Genomic DNA, 23,838 nt, shown 5'->3' on the forward strand with positions numbered 1-23,838 from the left:
AGGTTTGGTAGGACGCATTTGTGGGATTAGCAGAACATCCATGGTGCTCTTCTCTGGAAGCCTGTCAGTACGAAATGCTAGCAGATGGAAGTACATTTATTTGGATGTTCAACATCTGTGTACATTATCTGGTATAGGGAAGATGGGTAAAGATTTATGTGGCTCCCTTTTCTTGATGGCACTACCAAGAGAAATAAAGTAGAATATTGTACTATAATGTATGTGCTAAAGTTCAATTATGTAGAACAAGAGGGTATAGATGGACGTTCGCAAAATGTAAATGACACACAAATTATGGAGCTATTATATTATGGAGTTACTATTGTGGAGGACAGTGCCTGATAACACTAGAGGAGTTCTGCAGCCTGTTGCACCAGCATAACGTAAGTTGGATTGCAAGTTAGGGTGTAAAGTCCACACTGAATGTTACATTGGAACTAGTTGCTTGTTACAACTCATACTCATAGCTATCTTAGCTAAGTATCATGCTCCTAGTTTATACGGAACTTTAACAAGTTTCTCCGTCTTTCAAATCGATGCGCTATGTCAACGGCTATTTCAGGAATGACTTTACACCAAGTAGGGAGCAGGTGGACAATTTATGTTGTACCACAATATAAATATAGCATACCACTATATGGACTCAGTTGTTTGCTTGCCTGCTGACCACTCTTAAGATCACAAGATCTTGGGATAAAACTGGGAACAATTCACAAAATGATTCAGAAGAAGCGCACGTCCATATAAAACTTTTATTTTGAGATTATTATTTTTTTTTACATTTAAACATCACATAAGAGCTGCAATATATCCTGGGAAAATAATAAAATAAAATGAAATTAAAAAATAATAAAAAGCAATTTTGGCACAAAACTGGTTTTCAGAAAATAAGTGATCACTAAATCATGTACATTCATGTACATTTTTCAAAGCTTCAACTTTTCACTCCAATTGTTATGCTGGTAATATAAGTTGTAAGGAAAATGTTTGTATTAAATTAGAAAATAATGCAAAATAGAAGCATTTTCACTGGTGGTCTCAGACTTTTAGACCCCACTGCATGTGATAAATCTGGAGCTCACAATGTGTACCCTGGGGAATGTGTCATGGGTCTGCATCTCCATCAATAAAACTGAATTTCATTTAATGTCTGCTCGTCATCGATGGCTGAAACTTTCTGGTGGAGTTCCTGCAGGCTAAGGATGGCAGCTTTGACTTGTGGATCACTGAGGAGCTCATATCTTCTATCTCCCTGCATTTGAAGCATGAGTTCAATGATCTCTCCCAGTATGTTCACCACAGGGGGCAGGCAGATGACTTGCTGAGTGTGGGTTGTAGCCACGCTCGCTCTTCCAGCCAGAGTGTTTAACATGTTGATGCCCCTCCTGAGTATCTTCGGCACTCGGGTGATGTTGGTGCGCAGAGTGAGGGTTGTAGCCACGCTCGCTCTACCAGCCAGGGTGCTTAACATGTAGAGGGCGTTCCTGAGTTTCTCCTGCGCTCGGGCGATGTTGGTGCGCTGTGTATAAACCTGCGCTAGGCTCTGCTTAATCTGCTCTATGGTGCTGCTGCACTGTGCAATCTCATCCTTCTTTTGCGTCCTTTGCCTCTTTTTTTCCTCTAACATTCTGTCATAATTCTGAACTGAGGCCTCACTCTTCTGTAACTCTTGCTCTGCTGTCTTCAGGGACGACTGCGCATCATCCAGTTCCTGCTGAGAGACGCCAACCATGATGGCACCTGCAAACACAAGTTTGTTTTTAACCACCACAGGTGGGCAGGGTTTGACAGCTCTATCCCTGCAGTTCTGGCCAGTTCATGCTCCATGGTCCATGGTACTATCAATGTTATGTTACATTACATTACATTATTGACATCTTATCCAGAGCGATGCACAGTTGATTAAACTAAGCTGGAGACAATCCTCCCCTGGAACAATGCAGGGTTAAGGGCCTTGCTCAAGGGCCCAATGGCTGTGCAGATCTTATTGTGGCTACCGGGATTAGAACCATCGACCTTGCGGGCCGCCCTATGTCTCAGATCGATGTTTAAGACTCAACTGCCATCTAATAAATACGGTATATAATATTATATTTACTTGACAGGGGGGGAGAACTGACTAAGTATTTCCGCCATTCTTTGAACACCTCTGAAATGGGGTGTTAGAAGTGTGCCACCATCCTCAACACTGGATAGGTTGATGATAGTGTAGGGGTCCTCGCACGGGGCTCCAAATAACGTAGGGATTTTACTCTCTACGAAACCGGGGCGCCAGTTAATGTTATGTAAAAAGTAATCAGTCTCATAAAATTACTGTTATCAGAAATATCCAACCACAAATTTAGTATTTCAATTAATAATTAAAATAACCAATATTAATGATTGAACATACCGATAACCTGAAGGTTGGAAGACTGCTTTAACTCGGCTCTCATGTCTATGTGATTCCAAAACGGACACCGGGGTTTAATAAAATATATTTATTAAACAACGTACAAACACAGAACAGATAAACTAATGGGAATTAGTAGGGGAAGTTAGGGTGTGGGTGTGTGTGTGTGCGTGTATGTGGGCGCGCGCAAGCGCGCGTGTCGCTTGAACAAAGGAAAGGTAAAAGTGGGAGTAGCTAGCTTGGGTAAGCTAGAGTTCTGGGTGTGTTAATGAGTATCAGTGTTAGCTGTGAGAAGAGCGACTACTTGTGTAGTTCACTCTATATATGCGCGAAAGACGAGGAATCAATTCACGTACATACACGGCTAACAGAATACATTAAAATGGTAAGACGGCAAATATAGAAACACAGATTCAAAATAACAGTTAAGACTAAGCTAACACTGGCTATGCCTGCAAATGCTTGTTTAGTCTTACTGAGTGCATACGCATTGCTGCATCCAAAGGACGTGCTGGGTGGAAAAGTTTGTTGCTGTTGTTCTTTGGTGAGCTTTGCAGGGGTAAACTGATGTAGCGTTCTGCGTACACCAGTTTCCACTCGCTATAGGCCACGTAGTTACCGCGAGGTAACTGGGCGTCCGTAGGCCTGGTAGTGCGCTGTGCAGCATCCAGCCTCTGTCCGAGTCTCGGAGCAGATGAGCTGAAGCGAATAGCCAAAAAGGGTGCATTGAAGAAGGTGGAAGAAGAGAAGAAAGAGAAGAGAAGAAGCAGAAGAAAGATCCCAAGAACGTGTCTAGCTCTTAGACGGGAAAGTTTATTGCTCCCCCCATTACGGCTGAACCAAGCTAGACGTCATGCGGGGTGGACGTCGTGGAATTGTCCTGTGAGATTGTGGAAGTTGTAGTTCCTACAATAGACTTTCATGACAGAAATTGTAGGTGTAGGTACAAGATCTCAGTGGCAGAGGGGCTCTGCAAGAAAGGGACAAGTCATTTTCATGACCGCTCATTGTTCTACTGGGCTTGATAACATTCATGTTTGTGATAAAAATTACATTTTTTTTGGAGTTGAAAATTAAATCAAGAAACATTCTGATTACATTCAGACTAGTTAATAGGTGATTCAATCCATTTACTTTCCTTATGTATTGGGGCCTTTTAGAAAAAGTTACCCCTTATAAGACAATAAGTTACCCCTTATAAGACATGTATAATGTGTACCATAAAGGGTTACAAATTAATTTTAGTATAAAACACTTTAAAATACCAGTGCATTTCTGTCACGTTTCAGGTCTGTCTCGCCATGTTTTATGTTTATTTATGTTTATTTATGTTGTCTTAGTCACGTAGTGTCTTATCATGTATTATGTTGTCTAGGTTCGTCATGTTGTTTAGTTATGTTTCGTTACGATTTATTTTCTTGTCATGTTTAGTTATGTCTCGTTACGATTTATTTTCTTGTCATGTCTAGTTATGTTTTCGTACGATTTATTATGTTGAGTGATTTTCGTCTTAGTTTCGCTTTGTGTTACGTTTTGTTGCATGTTCATTGTTACGTTAACTGGTCGTTGTTATGCATACACTTTTACATGTTTTTCCGCAAACCTTGCGTTCCGCCTTTTCTCTCTCTCTCTCTCTCTCTTTCTGTCATTCACTCCCTAAGTGTTTCCATTTGTCTATTTACTAAAACTACTAACGCTAGATCAGGATTGGGTAGAGACTAACAAACTAATCATGTGTTCATGTTACCTTACGTTTCTCGTGCATGTCATTTACTAATTTACTAATGCTAGGGCAGGATAGGTTTATTACTAACGATTACTAATCTCCTTGTTAAACTTGTCATCCACCACACCTGTTTTCCATTTCCTTGCTACGCTCTAACTAATTGTCTGCACCTGTCTACACCCGCATTTATAGCCCAGTCGCGCTACTGTTCACTGCGAAATTGTCTGCCTCTAGTCTAACTACGCAACTCTTGAGCATTACTACTGTTTGTTTACACGTTACGATCCAAGCCTGTTATCGACCATCGTCCATTGATTTCTGTTTTGTTGACCACTGTTTGTTTTTTGACTACGTCCTCGCCTACCGTTTTTGTACTTTTGCCCCGCTGATTGTTTCATGGTTTCGACTCCCGCTTCGCCCACGACTACGCCTCTGCCTGCCGTCCGCCTGTTCATCTGCCCCGCTGACTGCTCTCCTGCTACCGGACCTCCCTGCACGTCTACCGACTACGAGATTGCCTCTTCCCTCGGCACCGTGCTTTTTGTTTGTTTACTTTTTGTTTGGCTGGATCTACGTGTATGGACTTTGCTTGTGTTGACTACTCTCCTGGGATTCGTCCCGAATAAAGCCCTGAGGGGTCTTTATATTACCATTGTTTCTGAGTCGTGCATTTTGGGTCCAACCCCCACGCACCCGTCTCAATTTCAGCTTCTTCAGGGCAGTAATCGCAGTAATACTGCCCCTGAAGATGGCTCCCAGCCAAATGTATGCATGCAATGCAAGTGTGTTATCAGAAATACATTTCATTTTATAATAAATACTTCCACCGTTCTGTAGTAGTGTCTGTAATTACACATCTCTCTGGCCCTCACACAACAATGGTGCACATGCTTAATGAGACGGAAATCTAATTGGTTGCATTTGTGGTGTTAAAGAGGGAAATTCCACAGTAACTGAAACTGGCATTGTAAAAATGCACTTAATTTGCCTACAGTATCTTACCAATGATGGTTCCGATGATGGGGATGAACATTATTCCGATTCCAGCATCCCGCACAGCCTGAGACTCCTTCCGTTTATTCTCAAGGTGTCTGAGAGTTCCCTGAGCAGAATCCCGGGCTCTCCGAGCATCATCTAGAGACTTTCTGAACGTCTCCATGCAGTCAGCTATGCATTGGCTTTCTGTTTCCAAGTTTTCCAGTTCTTTCACTTTATTTATCTGCTCACGGTCCAGCTCTCCTTTCCTGGCGGTCAGACTCTCTGTGAGTGCATCCACCTGCGACAGCTGACTGGACGCAGCAGATTCAGCCCATTCTAGGCTCCATTTGGCCTGAACAATAGCTTGCTGCAGCACTAGTGTCTTTGACTCATCATAGGCCAGCAGAATGGTTGCAACGGTTTTGAAATGCTCAATTCCATTTTTGAGCTGTGGGATAACAGCCCTGATGAAATTCTGCTCTTGCTGTTGTGCATCCTGCATTGTCTCTGTGGATGAAAAGCACATTCAAATGAGAAATTACAGCACCCTTTATAAATGCCGTGAGCTCCTTTTTTTTCCTGTGCTACACAATAATAGATTTGTAATCAGACAATTATATTCGCGTAAAGCCGTGTATATGAATTATTACTGAGCACACATGCTCCTTTGCAGGCTAACGTGCATGGCTTTGTTTTTTTGTTTTTGTTTTGTTTTTTAAATTACTCTTGAACGATATTGGATGTTAGATTTTCACGGGATTTGTTCAGTGTAAAGGGAAAACTGCGCAGTTTCCCGAATAGAAATACTAAGAACACGTTATTTCAGTCCAAATGTCGCCTTCTCGATTGCAGGACAGGACAGTACACTAGCTGCATTGACGGTAGGTACTTTAGCAAGCATTAAACTCAAAATGCTGAAATTAAATGGTCTAAACTGTCGCCGAATTTTACCCAAAAGGACTCAAACAATGGGACGCGCCTTTGCAATAGACAGACGTTCTTTTATGTCTTATTTCATGAAGCTTCCTTAACGGTCACGCCCGTAACTTTCAAAAATATAGTAATTTAAATTAAATTGTTAAGTACCTCTCAGTTTCATGTGAGCGAAAAACAGTTCACTGATCACTTTCAAAAAGCCATTACATGTACTTGACTGAAAAGATGTATTTCTGTGGCAATGTATCCACCACAATAAAGGCAATATTATACCATTTCATTAGTATAATGGCCAAATTAAGTCTGTTCACCACAATATACACCAGAAGGGTAAATGTGAAATAAGTAAGTTAGAAAAACTTACGCAGTGCACTGTAGGTGGCACTTGATCACTACAACTTTGACTGAAGATATTACTGTTTAATAATGAGAGAGCTCACCTAGGTCCGTAATATCGAAGTGTGGGATAATTTGTTCGTTCGTCTTCTCCCTGGAAGCGCACCACTGGAGCAGTGGACCTGTGGGTGGCTCTGTATGCTGGGATCTGTACTCGTGGTGTGAGAGGCTGCGGTTGTCTGCAGGGGAATGTATTGTTAGCCCTTGAAATTGTACTTCCCTGTAGGGTCTTTCAGCCCACTTTGGGTGTGCACTTTGCTGTGCATGGCTCCGAATAAGAGCGTCTGCCACATACCAATGATGTGCTGTAGTGTAATGCCCCAGCTTCCTACAGACCATGTGATTTCTCTGAAAGACTTAGCCTTGTTGCTATGTCAGCTGTGGCAGGCACAAGTGCTGCATCTTTCTCTGTGTAAAGTGCAGGATGCATGCAAATATAATTCCATATTTGATCCTTTGTGGGATATATATATACACCCACTCACTGAGCACTTTATTAGGAACACCTGTATCTAATCACCTATTTACACGTAGCAGTGCAATGCATACAATCATGTAGATACCGGTCAGGAGCTTCAGTTAATAATAACATCAACCATCAGAATGGAGGGAAATGTAATCTAAGTGACTTTGACCGTGAAATGATTGTTGGTGCCAGACATGGTGGCTTGATAAGAGCGTCTGCCAAATGGCAATAAAAATTAAAAAATTAAAATAAAAATTTTTGATCATAACCATCAACCAACCAACATATTATGTAAGACTTTCCGAGAAATCACGTGATCTATAGAACACCCGTTGCGCCCCCTCCCCTTCCCATGCAGACAGCCCCTCCCACCACGAGTACAGACCCCAGTATAAATCCACCCGCTCAAGGTCCACTGATATCCTTCCAGGGTGAAGACTTACGAAGAAATAGTCTTCGCTGCTACATTTTGGACACAGGTGAGCTCTTTCTCAATATCAAAGGCTAAACAGTCCCACCTGGATCTCGCAGAGTGGTTTTTGGGGAATTATTGGGCGTTGTGTGATGCATGAACACGGCGTTAAAGGCGGCGTTTTGGGGAAAGAAACCCGCTTTTTACGCCGTTATCATGCATCACACTTTGAGATATGAATTGCTAAACGATAAAAACACCTTTTATTTGTATTTTAGTGTAACCTTTGTGTACGCTGTATGTACATGCTCTGACATAAATTTGTTCTGTCTCAAGTGTCTGAATGGTACAAGTTTCTTCTTTAATCTAAGTCTTCAACCATGTGTGTGCAGTAAATATGTTTTGAGATATTTTCACGGAATATCACGTATGTAGCCTATGTTTATGAAACTAGTCAAAATGCAGGAGGAAGCGACTTTGAATAAGAACACAACAAAGAGAGCTGAAGAGTGACATCACTTCTGCTGAGTTCTGTGCCGGAAGAAAATTTCCTAAATGAATTTCCCCATTGGGATTTAGTCTTTAGTACGGGACTACAATATGTTGTACATCTATGCCTCCTCTCTCAGTCATGGCATTCCCAGACAGTTTGGTTTGAAATTGTACGAATTAATCACTCTCACTACTTTTGTCAGGAATGTCCTAGAACTGTCGCCTGGTCTATAGTCATATCAAAGACATGCATCGTGAGAATATTTTCTGTTATATGTGTATATATTTTTAGGTTCAGCAAAAAACAAAAAGGGTTATGTTGTTCCCTGGTTTCCACTGATCATCGAGTAGTCTGATCAACTTCTGAGGAAGACATGTTGTTCCTCGACATTTAACTGTGAGACAATGTGGCCCTACAGGCTATGCATGTGCAAGTTTCCGTTTTCCTTGGAAACCATCTTGGTTTGCAATCACATAATTTTCTTCATTTTTCTGATTTAGATCATTTGCAAGTGAGTAGACATCAACTACGCTACGGGAGCCGAGTCTTATGCTAGCCTAATTAACAAGTCTAGTGTTTGCGCGAGATGAGAAACACCCCCACCATTAGCTCAAGTGCGAATGTGTCTGATCCACTATTCAGCTGCAATCTGAATGACAGGGGATATGAAAATGGGCGGCGTGTTTTAGGACTAGAAACAGCCTCTATTCTTGTAGAGGAAACTTCATCATCTAGTATCTTCTTATGAGCAAACAATTACACAACCCCAATCTCCAATATTGTAAGAAATATATTGATACATTTTTATTTGTTATTTTAAAGTTTATATTGGAAGGCCAACATTGCAGTCTGTGATGTCAGTGAGTTTGTTATGAACCATAACGCGAAATATGCTCGCTCATGTAGCCTACATTATTTTCATATTTTGAAGGTTCACCGAATGCAGAGATCTGTGTTCTACATTCATATGTGACTATTCAATAAAGAAGGAAATTGACAAGACCAGCGAATGCGGGTACTTTGACGTACACGCCCCTTCTCGGGGGCAAGTATAACAGCGGGCAAAGGGAACCATAAGAGTTTCATTCAATATATTTTGACAACAATATCCATTATATTTTAAATTATATTTCTGACAAGCTGAAAGACTTTTGAGTATTGCATTCTAAGTAGACGATGAGTAGTTTTTGATCGATTGACAGCTAGCTATCTCCGTGTGTTGTATAGCCTATAATTTGTATAGATAGATATATCGACAGATTGCCTCAGCACCAGTGTCAACTAACGTTAGCCGGCTAGCTAGCTCAGTGTCTTGTAGCCTATTAAATGGCTGGTGTCAAACAAAGCTCTTGTTCTCAAAAACTACTGATCGTAAAAATGTCAACTTAGAACGGAAATGCTCAAAAGACTTTCAGCTTGTCGGAAATATAATTTACAATATATCGGACATCGTTGTCAAAATATATAACTCATTTAAGTGAAATACCCTATTCCCACTGTGTTATACTTGCCCCCAAGAAGGCCGTGTACGTAGAAGTACCCGGATTCACTGGTCTGGTCTATTTCTTTCCATTCAGCTGCGTGGTGTAAAAATGCCCTTAAAGCACAAAAGTGGGTCACAAAAAAGATTAAAAGACCGGGAGGAAAAGGTAGCAACGCTACCTGGATGGATTTAAAAATAAATAATCGTCGCAATCATTGCACCTGGGGACGGCAAAACTTTGCAGATAAGATAGCAAGGTAGATATAGCCGACTGTACTCTTTCAGGTGAAATAGTTATTTTGTGCAAAGCTATCTTCTGCTGAAAGTAAGGCAACCACAAAACTGAACACGATAGATCAAGCCCAGTTGAAAGCAGGCCAATCATGTGATAGATTTTCACAAGTTCCCAAGACAGTAAACCCACAGCCAAAACGAACATTATCATTGTTTTCTGGTTACCAGATTATCCACTGCAACAGGGAAAATGAAAGAAATGTGTTTGTTTATTCGTTTGTTTTTCCAGTGTAACATAAATTAAGTTACACTGGAAATGATACAGGGACCTATCATAAAGTAAAATCTGTTCTGCATGTAAATGGATGGCAAAACATGTAAGCAATGTTGTTGGCTAGCTGGTTAGGGTAAATTATCTCCAAAAGATATCTTCGCTGCACATAAGTTATTTGGGAATGTAAAAAATACCAAAAGAAAAAGTGAAAGCATTTGGAAATACAGCTGACCACACTTTTGCCGATTAGCTACTGATTTGGCTAGAACTATATTCTTAGATGTGAGCACAGAGCTAACCTGCTGCACGTGAACCTGGAATGCTTGGAGGTCGGAAGTTCTTTTAACTAAAAAATTCTGACCTACAATTGTGAAAGAGGCGTAGGTCTCTTGTGTAATTTATTTTCTTTTTTTTTTACGATTTGGCAAATCTGTGTGTAAAACACATGCTTAACACCCTAGTCACATTGTAGGTTAGCTACCATGCTACCATGCGTACATTCATAATAATTTAACTGAAAACAAGATATTTCAAATATTTCAAGAAAAAAGTAGAAATTGTAGGCCTAGGCAAATTAAGTCCATCACGATGGCAAGGGTGGGCTCACAACAGCTGTGCAGTAGAGTGCTCACATTTGCCACCTGATGATTTGCCATCATCTCTGGTGATTACAGTGGGAACTATAGGCACAATTTAATGACAAGACAAACATCTAGTCTAATTCTACTGTAATAATAGACTCGGTTGCTACTTTACTAAACACTGGAAGGGAGCAGGGGCGGGAGACCAAGAGCGACCGGGAAGGGATCACAAAGTTACCAACGATAAGTTGGATAACCTCTAAAATAGGTGAGAAAACAGAAAAAGGGAACCAAACTCCCCGGCGATCCGCCAACAGAAAAACTGACCTGAGCTATACTGGTCCAGGAAAAACAAAACAAGATATTTTACTGCCAGTCTCAAACGGGCTAAACTTTATGCGCCGAACTCTGCCACTCGCTATTCAAAACAGAAGCAGAACCCAGAAACAAAAATAGGGAAGGTTCTCAGGAACTCACCAACCCAAAGGAAAACAAACTAGGTCCCTAAACTTCTCTATTTCTAATTTCTCATTTCTAAATGAATGCTTCTCAAGATGCTTCTCTCTCTGTCTCTCTGTCTCTCTGTCTCTTTGTCTACCTTAATACCTCTATACCAGCTCTGTGTACGTGTCAAACTGAAACACCAAAGCTCAGAGCAGTGCCAGGAAGAGACTTAAATAGCTCTCCAAGCAGCTGACTGCAATCGGCTATGATTACACCCGCATCCCACATGCGGGAGGTAATCTCTCCTGCTGAACTGAGCTGCCAAGCCCTCTAGACATCTAGAGCGGTAAATACTGACATTTCCAGCAGTAGACAGTGAAAACCATGACAGATACAGCTATAAAGCTGTATAGTTGGCCATGCACCCAGCAACCCCATTTCATAAACTAAATTTTTTTCACAAACAAGCTTTATACATACAACCTCTGGTTAAGTCACAATGTGGTGGCCACACATGCACAAGCATTGTATTAACAGGTCGGTAACAAACTGTTTTATGTTTCTCTAGGAAGGAAAAAACTATGGAAACCTCAATTGTTAAAGTGACAAAAGGTCTCACTAGAGCAGCAGACTGCCGAGAGGACACCAAACTCCTGATGCAGCCGTATGCCAACTGGGAGGAGTACCTGACACCAGCACCAATGTCCATAGCCATTTTGGGAGAGCTGGTCTTCATCTCCTCAAATACAGATTTTTCTATTCGTAAAGGGGGCCCAGAAGGTGGTTTCAAATATGCCAAATACCCTGACTCATTCCGTGCTTGCCTCATGCAAGTGTGCAATTCTGGGTGGCGTGCATTCAATGAGGCACACAAGAATATGGACCAGATTCGTCTCTACACCAACAGTGTACCAAACTACATCAAGACGGCAGTGAAGATACTTCTTCAGGATGATGACAACCTTGTGCAGGCCATGCTCCCAGACCAGCTGGATAACATTAAGAACATCGCTGATGACTGCCTGCAACTGGCTGAGTCAACAGAGAACAAGTTCACTGAGGTCATTGAACTCATCCATGAGCTCCTTGAAAGTTGCACCAGTGCAAAACAGGTGTATGGGGCTGAATTGGAGGAAGTCAGAAAGAAGATTGACGAATCAAAACTAAGGCAAGCAGCTTCAGAGGAGGCCAACAAACGTGCTGAGCTGGCCTTCAATAACATGAGCAAGCAGCTGGAGGAGGCACAGGAGAGCTTCAAAACATCAATGGCCTCAATGCCCAGTGGCTGGGAAATTATGGGAATGAATTTTGTAGAAGCAATGGCTGACAGTGTCACATCAGTTTTTTCCGGGATTGCATCCATAATTACTGCGCCAGTGGCAGTTCCTAAAAAGATATATAATGATATTGGGAAGACAATATCTTCGCAAACAGAAAATGATCAAATCTCAGAAAACAATATTTCTTCCAAATCAAATTATATCATGTCCTTAGTGGACAGGCTTGATGGTTGTTTTGATGAAGGCAAAATCAATTGGTCTGAAATAGTTGATGACAAAACTAAGGTACCAAATACCAATTGGGTAAAGGACCAATTTCTGGAAATCAAAAAATCAATAAAAGAGGAAAGGCAATGCGGCGCAAAAAAAAAGGCTTTGGCATTGTGCACCTCGGCCATCACTATCTGCTGTAAACTGGAAAAACAAGCACCTAAAGCAGAGCGCAATGATGCCCAAACAGCAGAGATTATAGGGCTGATGAAAACTCTGAGGAAAGATGCGATGGTTTTTGATACCAAGAGCAAATCTGCGACGAATACCTCAGCATTCCCTGTAACACTACCACAAATATCTCAAACTCGAGAGAATAGTTCAGGCTCCAAGTCTGCAGGCCAGATGGCCTCAGATAATGCCCGCTTTCGAATAGAGCAGAGCAGAGCCCAGCTTGACAAAGTGAGGGACATATATGAGAAGAATGCTGAGAACATGGAGAAAAACAGGAAAGAGATGACTGAAATTCTTGTCACCATGAGAAACTGTGAAGTCAAAGAGATAGACTTCACCACAACCATAAGAATTCTGTCTGAGGGTCTTCGAGCGATGGGAAAGGTGAAGGAGCAGTGGCAGAAGCTGGTGCGCTTCTTCCAGATGGTTTCCAACCTCATGAAAACCAGCCTGACCAAGTCCCTGGAAGATTTCGCTAAAACAGGTGAGAAGGCATCCAACACAAAATTGAAATACTCTTCAAAAATGTTTTTGAAAGACATGATCTACAACCAGGCTTTCTATGCGTCCAACATTGCCAGCCTGGTTAATATGATCGCAGGGACATACACTGAGGTGTCTGACAAGTATCTGATGGATCCAGTGAGCAGATTGAGCAAACTCATGTGTTTGGAGGTCGGAAACACAGAGTTCAACAGTGAGCGATTACAATTTGCAGATTCCTGTGAGGTAGCTGAAAAAGGAATAAGAAATCTTGTGATGAAAAATAAAGATAACTTTGAAAGGAAGACCATGCAAAGGCTGGAGAAAATCGAGAGTGGGCTGATGGCTGTGCTACCTCCAGAATCAGAAGAGAAGAAAAGGGAAATTCAGGAGGCAGTTGAAATCGCATCCAAGGAAGATGAGGAAGAAGATCAATACGCTTGAAGGTGCCAAGGCAACCTGAACATTTTTGAAGAGCAGCGAGTATATAATATATCCACATGTCTTGACTCCTGATTTGGACATAGTCCTAATTCAACAGATTTACAGTTCTTAAATACAAATTGTATATGATGTTTAAATCATGTCATCTTTTTGCCGTGTCCCAGTTAGTTTGTGGTGTGCCAAATAAGAATAGAACAGTTTAAGGCATCACCTTAATGATTAAGTTTATTATTAGGAAAATTCTGCACCATGGATCAGATACTTTTCATTTTAGTAATTCATTACTTTTAGTAATTCTGGCTTCTGCTGTAGTTTGTGAATGTTTATGCCCTATTCTTCTCCCTCACAGACAACTCATAATGGTTAAGCACATATAAAGCCCCAGCCAAGTTCAGTGGAATAGAATAAGTGTGGGTTTACTCAATACAATTCTGCACATAAACTACATTCACCTTTTTTGAAATAGGTTTCAAAATTAGCCTCTCTGCACTTTGTACAACTGATGTGTTTCAAAAGACATGTATTTCAAAAATGTCTTAATTGTATAAATGGCACTATCACATCAATAATAAATGCTTAATTTGATTTGAACTTAATGGACAGTCCTTTATTTTTGGTTCACTGCCTTGAACTGAGTTTCCCAAAGACAGTATCTTCATCCCACCACTAGATGGCAAAGAATTAAATTGCCATCGTATACTTTATTGGCTTGACCTTATGTCCCAGTTAGCTAAAAGTTTTAGTTAAAAATTACGCATGTGTCCAATTTCATTACCTGCACCGGAAAAGTTTTTCATACTTTTGTTAATGAAAGGGGTTTAAAACTGAAAGCTTGAATCTTCTAGTAAAGCAGGATTTACATCAGGACTCAGCGGACTGGAGTCTGTGCACATGGTGCAGTCAGAGGCAGTGTGCCAGTCCAGGACTCAACACACACTGGGGCAGGAGCGTCATGAGTCAGTCATATTTGCTCAAAACAAATATTTCCTCAAAGCAGAAACGTACCCATAATGCAACACATGAAGAACTTCAGAGACTGATTCATCTGAACATGGTAAAACGAAGACGACCATGTTCACTGGAAATATGTTCACACAAAGCCTCATATGTATATGGTCTCACACAGTGTGCAACTGGAGTCAGGTTTTCCCACAAGTGGATTCTGAAGATTCATTTGGATTCCTCATGTCTGAAAAATGATCTGGATGAACTCTAATAATCCTAAATCCAGATTTATGTTAATTTATGTATCTTCACATGCCAGAAATGTGGGTGTCATCTTTGATTCTGACCTCTGATATAATATATAATACATGCACATAAACTATGTTGTCAAATGGAGCTTCTTGCAGCTCAGAACAATCAGAAAAAATAGTTTATCTCCTTTCATGAAACAAGATCCATGCTTTGGATTAATGTATTTAAACGTTCCATGACACTCTTCGCAAAGAGTAGGGGGTTCCCCGGTGTCCTGGCTAAATTCCCAACCCTGGCTCTCTCAACCTGCCACCTGATCATCCCCTGATTCAATTGGCAAAAAAAATAAAAAATGTTCTCTCCCTCCACCTCCACTGGTGTGTGGTGAGTGTCCTGGTGCAAAATGGCCGCTCAGGTGCGTATACTGCGTATTGTTCCGACCAATTGCCTTGTTTTTAATTGGCTGACAGCTCTATAAATGACTGAACGTGGGTACACATTTGCACCTTGTCCAGCACCATCAAGAGTCCAACTAACCTTGCATACATATTTGCGAAGTTAGTGTTTGACATTTTCCAAAAGACATTGAAACCAAATAAGTCTTTACGACGCCTGTCTTCATGTCATCGATGTAGGCATTCATTTGTTAATGTGGCCGTTCACACTTGCTCAACATGAAAACATACATTAAGTTTGTCTATACAGTATGAGTTAACTAACTTTCGACTGCTGGCTGTCAAAATGGGCTCACTACGCGGTGACAGATGGCAGAATGTAAGCGATGAAATGGCGATTACAAGTCCCAATGTGTCACATCAAGATAAACCCACCAGTGATCAAAATAATTCACCAAAGACTCGATCAGTGAGTGATATCGTGAGTGTCTGTTACAATGTCTGCTCGAATCGGAATGCGTAATGTGTAAGATGTATTTGAAAACCTGCGAATATCACAAATAAAGAAGTTTTCATCACTAGCGCAGCTACCGTGGTTACATGGTGAGGAATGAAGGTGGCTGGGTATAGTATCCACTGATGTGGGGGCAGTCTGGCAGTTTCCCCACTAATGGGTAAGATGTTACAACTGTTAGACTTTACGATAAATCACATGATCCATTGGACGCCGGTTGCGCCCCCTCGCTTTCGTGCAGACGGCTACCCCCACAAGTACAGACCCCAGCATATAAAGCCACCCGCTCACAACCGGTGTCTCTCGAGGAGTGTATCCAGTCTGAAGACTTATTACGAAGACGTAGCCTGCGCTGAAGCTGTTCATGTATCGCTATGTTCTGCGACGTTAGTTGTGCCGTTAGCCCGCTAGCTATTTTATCATCGATGGTGACATATTCGGCAGCTAGCGGTTTTTATATGCAAATTATATGGAATTTTAGAAATCATGCTCTTGCGGATCGTGACTCAAGCTTGTCCGGTATGTCTACTGCTTCGATTCGCACATTAAGGGTTGGGAGATGTAGCCTATTCTGAAAATGTAGTTCAGGTACGGGGACTTCCGGTTCAGCAATGTAGTGGAAGGACGCGCGGTTTTTCCACCAAAAAATATTCTCGCTCAATAAATAAATAATAAAATAATAGGGAAAACAAAATAATCACTCCCCGGCCAAGTCAAGATAATGCGTACCTTTGCTACTTTGCTACGAGCTAAAATTATAGCTATATACAGGAGGAATTTAATCCTGAAAAATGAATGGCTTTGGTTGAAGAAAAGGGTGGGGACGGGTAACCACTTCACACTTGGTGCAAGAAACTCCGTGAAGTTGTTTCTGCGCGGTGTGTGACAGATTAAATTCTGATGAGTCTATAAGATTGAACATGGTTAGAATTCTGTCCTAATGAGCTATTATTGTGATGATCTTGGCAAAATTGTGACCGCATCTTGCATAATCACAACAAATTCTATCCCCCTTACAAAACGTATCCCCCTCTGCATCGGCAAGCTAGCGATGCTTTTGTGAATATGTAGTGCTTCATATGTAATATCTCGGTTATTTATATATATTGAACCACGATATATGCTACATCTAGCTAGATAGATAGACATATCCTAGCTAGCTAGGAATAAAAAAACAGCTATGGCTTATCTTCCTAGTTAGCGAGCGATCTATCCGCCTGACTGTCCGCTAGCTAGATATTTTTTATTTTGCTAGCTAGGAAGCTAACTTAAATATATCTACCTATGTCGTGCTTATCTACTTCTCTACATATATTTATTGCCGAATGGTTTGCTGTCCGTTTCACTAACTAGCTAGCGGTACTGATATTAGTCCACCGAGAGACGAGCACTATCTATCTCTATCGCTATCTTAAACTGTAGGGAAATGTATGTTTCGCTAACTTACATACAGCGGACTGAATAAATGCTTATTGACAGAGTAATGACTAAGCGTATGCACGCTGTCGACTTGACGCTAACTCATGACGTTGATTTACGCATGAGGGGAACGTAACCGGAAACGTGACCCTGGAGGGGATAAGTTTTGTAAGGGGGATAGAAGAGGTCTAGGATTCGAATCCCGGTCGGGAATCCCGAGAGTTTGCATGTTCTCCCCGTGTTCGCGTGGGTTTCCTCCCACAGTCCAAGGACCTGCAGGTTAGGCTGATTGGAGAGTCTAAATTGCCTGTGGGTATGAGTGTTTGAGTGAATGGTGTGTGTACTGTCCAGGATGTATTCTTGCCTTTCGTCTATGCTGGGATAGGCTCCAGCCCCCCTGCGACCCTGTTCAGGATAAGCGGGTTAAGATAATGGATGGATCTAACATATTCAGTATTTCCCGCAGTGGTTTATGGCGGACCACCTTCAGAAAAAATGGCCCCACTTTAACCATCGTTGGATTAAAAAATGAAAAATAAAAATACGAAATAAGAAATCCGACATCGAACAGCAGCATTTGGCGCTTTAAAATTACATTGCGCAGTTTGTCAGTGAATCATTATCAAATTGTAACTCCATACAATACCATCCATCCATTATCTGAACCTGCTTATCCTGAACAGGGTCACAGGGGGGCTGGAGCCTATCCCAACATACATTGGGCAAAAGGCAGGAATACACCCTGGACAGGTCACCAGTCCATCGCAGGGCACACACACCATTCACTCACACACTCATACCTACAGGCAATTTAGACTCTCCAATCAGCCTAACCTGCATGTCTTTGGACTGTGGGAGGAAACCGGAGTACATGGGGAGAACATGCAAACTCCGCACAGAGAGGCCCCGGCCGACGGGGATTCGAACCCAGGACCTCCTTGCTGTGAGGCGGCAGTGCTACCTACTGCACCATCCGTGCCGCCCATACAATACCAGCATAACTAATAATATTTCGCTAACTATTAACCTAATTGTTTTAACCTAATTGTTTTGTCGTCATTTATAAGTAGACTAGCGGCTGTTTAGAGTATTTAAATTAAACTAATTTAAATAGCCTACCTACACCAGCGCACCCCCCATTTCAGATTATTCTGAACAATACATTTAAGGAACATCATTTGTTCGTGCTTTAAACCCTGCGATATTGAAACTACAGCAAAACTGCAATTTCAATCCTACTACAGCCTTAGATTTTAGCTCTGTGACATTTGGTAGCCTACCACATGTAGAAGATCGACCTAGAATGAACATACCGTTACTGCGTGCACAGCTAACAGTCTTCCCCTCGCCCGCTCGGGGTAAAGTGGGCATTACACAAACTCTTCACATGTGGCCTATTCAATTTGCAGAAGTAGAACCTTTCTTTGCTTATAATATTCCTTCTTCTTACTTTTGTTAAATGTAGTCACCTGATTTCTCAATTTACAGTAATTTAATCTATCCTCTAATAAACTAGAGTTTGTTTGTCATTAGTGTATTAGTGGAAATATATACTGCTCTACAGTGTGGAACTGCAGTAATGCAGTGCCTGTGTAAATTAAGCACTGCCACCTAGTGGAGGTTCAATGTATTTCACCAATCATAGCATGACTGCTTCAGTGCAGAAACCTAGGGCCTCATTTATAAAACTCTGCGTCGAATCCACACAAAATGTTGGCGTACGTAGAAAAGAGGAAATGTTCGGAAGCCAAAAAATATTGCGATCTATTGCCAACGCCTGCCAGTGCGCAATTTCCTTTTATAAATCCCCCTAATACTTTGAATTGTCCATACATGCACGAGCCCAACACACCGCCTAGTTCACTCCTAAAATTACCCATACATGGTTAAAGAAACAACCTTAATTAATATTGATAAGCATAGAACTGTCCTTGATGAGCCCAATGTAGACTATGTCTGTGAATGGCATCTCAGAGCGCAAAGCTAAGAGAAACTTAGAAAGATGAATAAGAAAGATACCTTGGAATATGATGTAATTGATTCACAAAAACAAATTTGTCCTCGTTTAAATGGTTAACCAAACTGAGTTGTAAACGTTTACAAAAAATTGCTAACTGATAACAGATATTTTTTTCTGAAGCTGAAATGGTTTAAAAGAAATGCACGGTCACCACCATCCGTATTATTGTGGTTTAAGCAATATTGCAATACGCTGTTTAGATTCTAAACTAGAAGTCAATCTGCGGCCATTTCAGGGGGTTAAGAATGGAAACACCGCAGATAGTTGAATTCTAGGATAGTTATCAAATAATTTCTGTGTTTTCTGTAGCTGTTGGTTCACTTACGGCTTATTGTATGGCGTTTCTTCATCCGTGTTTATTTGTTAACACGCAAATTCAAACTACCGGATAACTGAACATAGCTTTCCACTATGCGGTATCTACATAAAAATAAATAAAGCAATACATTATCATTAGGCTATTTATCCATTGAATATTGAAAGTGAAAATATCCTGCTTTCAGCGAAAAATTTACCTTGTTAATCTTACAACCACAATTGTCCCGCGCCATATAAAATGCATTGGCAAAGTTTACCATTACATAAAAATATATCAAATTGTATAGAGACCTGTATTGGCATAGATTATCATAAGACCAGTCACCTATGGTGTAATAGGTGGTAAACTCAGTGTCATACAGCATATTTACAGATTTCATGCCAATCAAGTCTGTCTGGCAGAAGCCATAGGGAAGAGGGATGAAAACATGAAGAATTCTTATTTTAATCGATGCATTAAAATCGACCAGTGGTGTGGTGTCCTTATTGCGATATGAGTGCAATTCAAAAACTGATGATTTATCACATCCCTACCTGGTGTGGTGTCCTTATTGCGATATGAGTGCATTACAAAAACTGATGATTTATCACATCCCTACCTGGTGTGGTGTCCTTATTGCGATATGAGTGCATTACAAAAACTGATGATTTATCACATCCCTACCTGGTGTGGTGTCCTTATTGCGATATGAGTGCATTACAAAAACTGATGATTTATCACATCCCTACCTGGTGTGGTGTCCTTATTGCGATATGAGTGCATTACAAAAACTGATGATTTATCACATCCCTACCTGGTGTGGTGTCCTTATTGCGATATGAGTGCATTACAAAAACTGATGATTTATCACATCCCTACCTGGTGTGGTGTCCTTATTGCGATATGAGTGCATTACAAAAACTGATGATTTATCACATCCCTACCTGGTGTGGTGTCCTTATTGCGATATGAGTGCATTACAAAAACTGATGATTTATCACATCCCTACCTGGTGTGGTGTCCTTATTGCGATATGAGTGCATTACAAAAACTGATGATTTATCACATCCCTACCTGGGGTGGTGTCCTTATTGCAATATGAGTGCATTACAAAAACTGATGATTTATCACATCCCTACCTGGTGTGGTGTCCTTATTGCGATATGAGTGCATTACAAAAACTGATGATTTATCACATCCCTACCTGGGGTGGTGTCCTTATTGCGATATGAGTGCATTACAAAAACTGATGATTTATCACATCCCTACCTGGTGTGGTGTCCTTATTGCGATATGAGTGCATTACAAAAACTGATGATTTATCACATCCCTACCTGGTGTGGTGTCCTTATTGCGATATGAGTGCATTACAAAAACTGATGATTTATCACATCCCTACCTGGTGTGGTGTCCTTATTGCGATATGAGTGCATTACAAAAACTGATGATTTATCACATCCCTACCTGGTGTGGTGTCCTTATTGCGATATGAGTGCATTACAAAAACTGATGATTTATCACATCCCTACCTGGTGTGGTGTCCTTATTGCGATATGAGTGCATTACAAAAACTGATGATTTATCACATCCCTACCTGGTGTGGTGTCCTTATTGCGATATGAGTGCATTACAAAAACTGATGATTTATCACATCCCTACCTGGGGTGGTGTCCTTATTGCGATATGAGTGCATTACAAAAACTGATGATTTATCACATCCCTACCTGGTGTGGTGTCCTTATTGCGATATGAGTGCATTACAAAAACTGATGATTTATCACATCCCTACCTGGTGTGGTGTCCTTATTGCGATATGAGTGCATTACAAAAACTGATGATTTATCACATCCCTACCTGGTGTGGTGTCCTTATTGCGATATGAGTGCATTACAAAAACTGATGATTTATCACATCCCTACCTGGGGTGGTGTCCTTATTGCGATATGAGTGCATTACAAAAACTGATGATTTATCACATCCCTACCTGGTGTGGTGTCCTTATTGCGATATGAGTGCATTACAAAAACTGATGATTTATCACATCCCTACCTGGTGTGGTGTCCTTATTGCGATATGAGTGCATTACAAAAACTGATGATTTATCACATCCCTACCTGGTGTGGTGTCCTTATTGCGATATGAGTGCATTACAAAAACTGATGATTTATCACATCCCTACCTGGTGTGGTGTCCTTATTGCGATATGAGTGCATTACAAAAACTGATGATTTATCACATCCCTACCTGGTGTTTACCGCTGCAAATTATGCTTTGATGTTGGCTTGTTCACCCGCGGTTTATGCACTTGTTTTACCTAAATGTTTTTACTTGTTTTAGCCTAAATTATTTGTATGTATCTATGTTCCTCTGTACCTTGCTGTGTGTAATGCAACATCTGTGTTATTTGTTATATTGTAAGCCTTTTTGGCCAGGACTCCCTTGTAAAAGAGATGTAAATCGCAATGGGACTATTTCCTGGTAAAATAAAGGTAAAATAAAAAATATATATTGTCTGTATTTCACTACTTTGCCTGCAAGGTCGCTATTTCCCTCCTCCTCCATAATGTGCATACACATGGGTCAAAGTTTCCATAAATGTGCGCCAATTTCCGTGTCAAGTTTAATATATATATGAATCCCAATTTATGTTTAGAAAGTGGCGTACGAATATTTCAAGCCCTTTTTTTCAAGCCCATTCGTAAAACTAAAATTACTGTGGCATAACACTGTAGATAAAATATAGGTGAAGATCTCCATGGGGAAATATCGTTGTTCAAACCAATTTTGCTGTGTGCCAGAAGACATGTCATAGCTAGGAGAAAAGCAGTAACAGTGGGTGACATACTAGCACTGGGACTCGAAATGAACAAGGCGCGCATATCCCATGCGTAAAGCTCTTGTTAGGGACGTCACTTTTGCTGTGCGAGCTGCCAGGCAGCTGCATAATCAGCATGGTCGTAGATCACATCTGAGAGTCATGTTTGGCTCGTGTTGGTGTAGGTTTAGTTGTTTAGTTCGTAAAGCGGTATTGGCAAAATCGCATGTTTAAAAAAGTAGTAGGGACGTGACACTACCTACTATATATGAACCTACGCCCGTGCGTGTGTGAGTGCGATAGGAAGGTAGCCAAGGGCGGGACCGGCGGTGGGATCGCTCCGGGGCCGGGGTGCGGAGAAGCCTGTGCTGTGCTATTGTATTATTGTATTGATGAACCGGGAGACAATATTTACTCATGCTAAAAAAATACCTTTGATTTGCACTGCATATCTCCCCCATGGTTACAAACCAATTACGTGTTTTTCCTATTTTTTAGTTAGGCAGTAGAGCAAATGGCTGACAAGTTAATGTTTTCAGAGGTGAAATAAAAATTTAAAAAAGGTCGCTTCTATTATCTGTAATTGATCTATCGCGTTCAATGACGCGATTACCTCACTGCGCGTCAGCTAGCAAGCACGAGTGATGGATAAAGGAGGAACTGTAAAACGCAGCAAAACTACCAGAGGTAGATCAGTTTTTTAAGTAGCAACTGCCTTCGGCGATGTATGCGCTACCTTGACTGCCACTTTCACCTGACGACAGCCAAACGCTCGTTTTCGAAACTAAAAACTTATCAAGAACTGCTTAAGGAGCAAAATGGGACAAGAGAGACTAAGTGGGTTATGAACAGCAAGTTGCGCTGGGTGTCCTTTTAAATGAGTGAGCAGCATTTTTGCTTTTTTACCATGAAGCCATTAGTTAGAAAGAGTAATGTAATATTGTGATGTTGTGACCCAGCTCCTGGTCCAAGCGATGGTTCTGTCCCGCCTGGACTACTGCAATTCCCTCTTGGCTGGCCTCCCAGCGTCTGCCATCAGACCCCTCCAACTCATCCAGAATGCAGCAGCTCGTCTGGTCTTCAACCTTCCCAAATACTCACACGTCACCCCCCTGCTTACTTCCCTCCACTGGCTGCCTGTCATGGCTCGCATCAAATTCAAAACATTGGTGCTAGCCTTCCAAGCAGTTAAAGGGTCTTCCCCAGCTTATCTGCAAAAAATCATCAGACCCTACACCCCTGCCAGACCTCTTCGTTCAGCCTCCACAGGCCGCTTGGCACCTCCCCCTCTCAGAACCTCCACCTCACGCTCACGACTACTGTCTGTTCTGGCTCCACGGTGGTGGAACGAACTCCCCGTTGAGGTCAGAACTATAGAATCCCTCCCCACCTTCAAGCGCAAGCTGAAGACACACCTCTTCAAACAGCACCTCTCCCCATCCCTCCCTACCTCCCTGTGAACCTTAATTGTTGTCTCTGTGACTTGTGTATCAGTATTTTAGTTGGCTAGGTAAGCAGTGTTTGGATAGTTAACTTTGGTGACTTTTGCTCTGTTTGTTTGTTTGTTCAAAAAAAAAAAAAAAAAAAAAAAAAAATTGGCCCTTGTCCTTATCTTTGTTGTACAGGTAGCAGTTGAAATTGTACTTACCTCTAGGGTCTTTCAGCGAACTTATCCCTGGTTATGGGTATGCACTTTGTTGTACGTCGCTCTGGA

At 41.3% G+C, this 23,838-nt stretch overlaps 2 protein-coding genes across 2 annotated transcripts; one reads left to right on the forward strand and one right to left on the reverse strand.

Moving 5' to 3' along the window:
* Positions 1 to 796: 796 nt before the first annotated feature.
* Positions 797 to 5,415, reverse strand: LOC133135293 (uncharacterized). Its single transcript, XM_061252186.1, has 2 exons — positions 5,121 to 5,415; positions 797 to 1,740 (listed from the first exon to the last, which is right to left on the reverse strand). Exons 1-2 carry the CDS (start codon positions 5,275 to 5,277, stop codon positions 1,124 to 1,126), a joined length of 774 nt encoding a protein of 257 aa, XP_061108170.1. The 5' UTR covers positions 5,278 to 5,415; the 3' UTR covers positions 797 to 1,123.
* A 1,869-nt stretch (positions 5,416 to 7,284) lies between these two features.
* Positions 7,285 to 14,057, forward strand: LOC133135340 (uncharacterized). Its single transcript, XM_061252268.1, has 2 exons — positions 7,285 to 7,373; positions 11,384 to 14,057. The coding sequence occupies exon 2, from the start codon at positions 11,397 to 11,399 to the stop codon at positions 13,464 to 13,466; it is 2,070 nt and encodes a 689-aa protein (XP_061108252.1). The 5' UTR covers positions 7,285 to 7,373; positions 11,384 to 11,396; the 3' UTR covers positions 13,467 to 14,057.
* Positions 14,058 to 23,838: the final 9,781 nt, after the last annotated feature.

The sequence above is a fragment of the Conger conger genome, chromosome 8 (genome assembly GCF_963514075.1).
Source record: "Conger conger chromosome 8, fConCon1.1, whole genome shotgun sequence".
Lineage (NCBI taxonomy): Eukaryota > Metazoa > Chordata > Actinopteri > Anguilliformes > Congridae > Conger > Conger conger.

Bases quoted from the DNA above. Each gene is read 5' to 3' on its own strand.
- LOC133135340 (XM_061252268.1), top strand. From the start codon at position 11,397: ATGGAAACCTCAATTGTTAAAGTGACAAAAGGTCTCACTAGAGCAGCA.
- LOC133135293 (XM_061252186.1), bottom strand. From the start codon at position 5,277: ATGGAGACGTTCAGAAAGTCTCTAGATGATGCTCGGAGAGCCCGGGAT. The intron at 1,741-5,120 runs GTAAGATACTGT...TTGTGTTTGCAG, and splicing joins CATCATCGGAACCATCATTG to GTGCCATCATGGTTGGCGTC.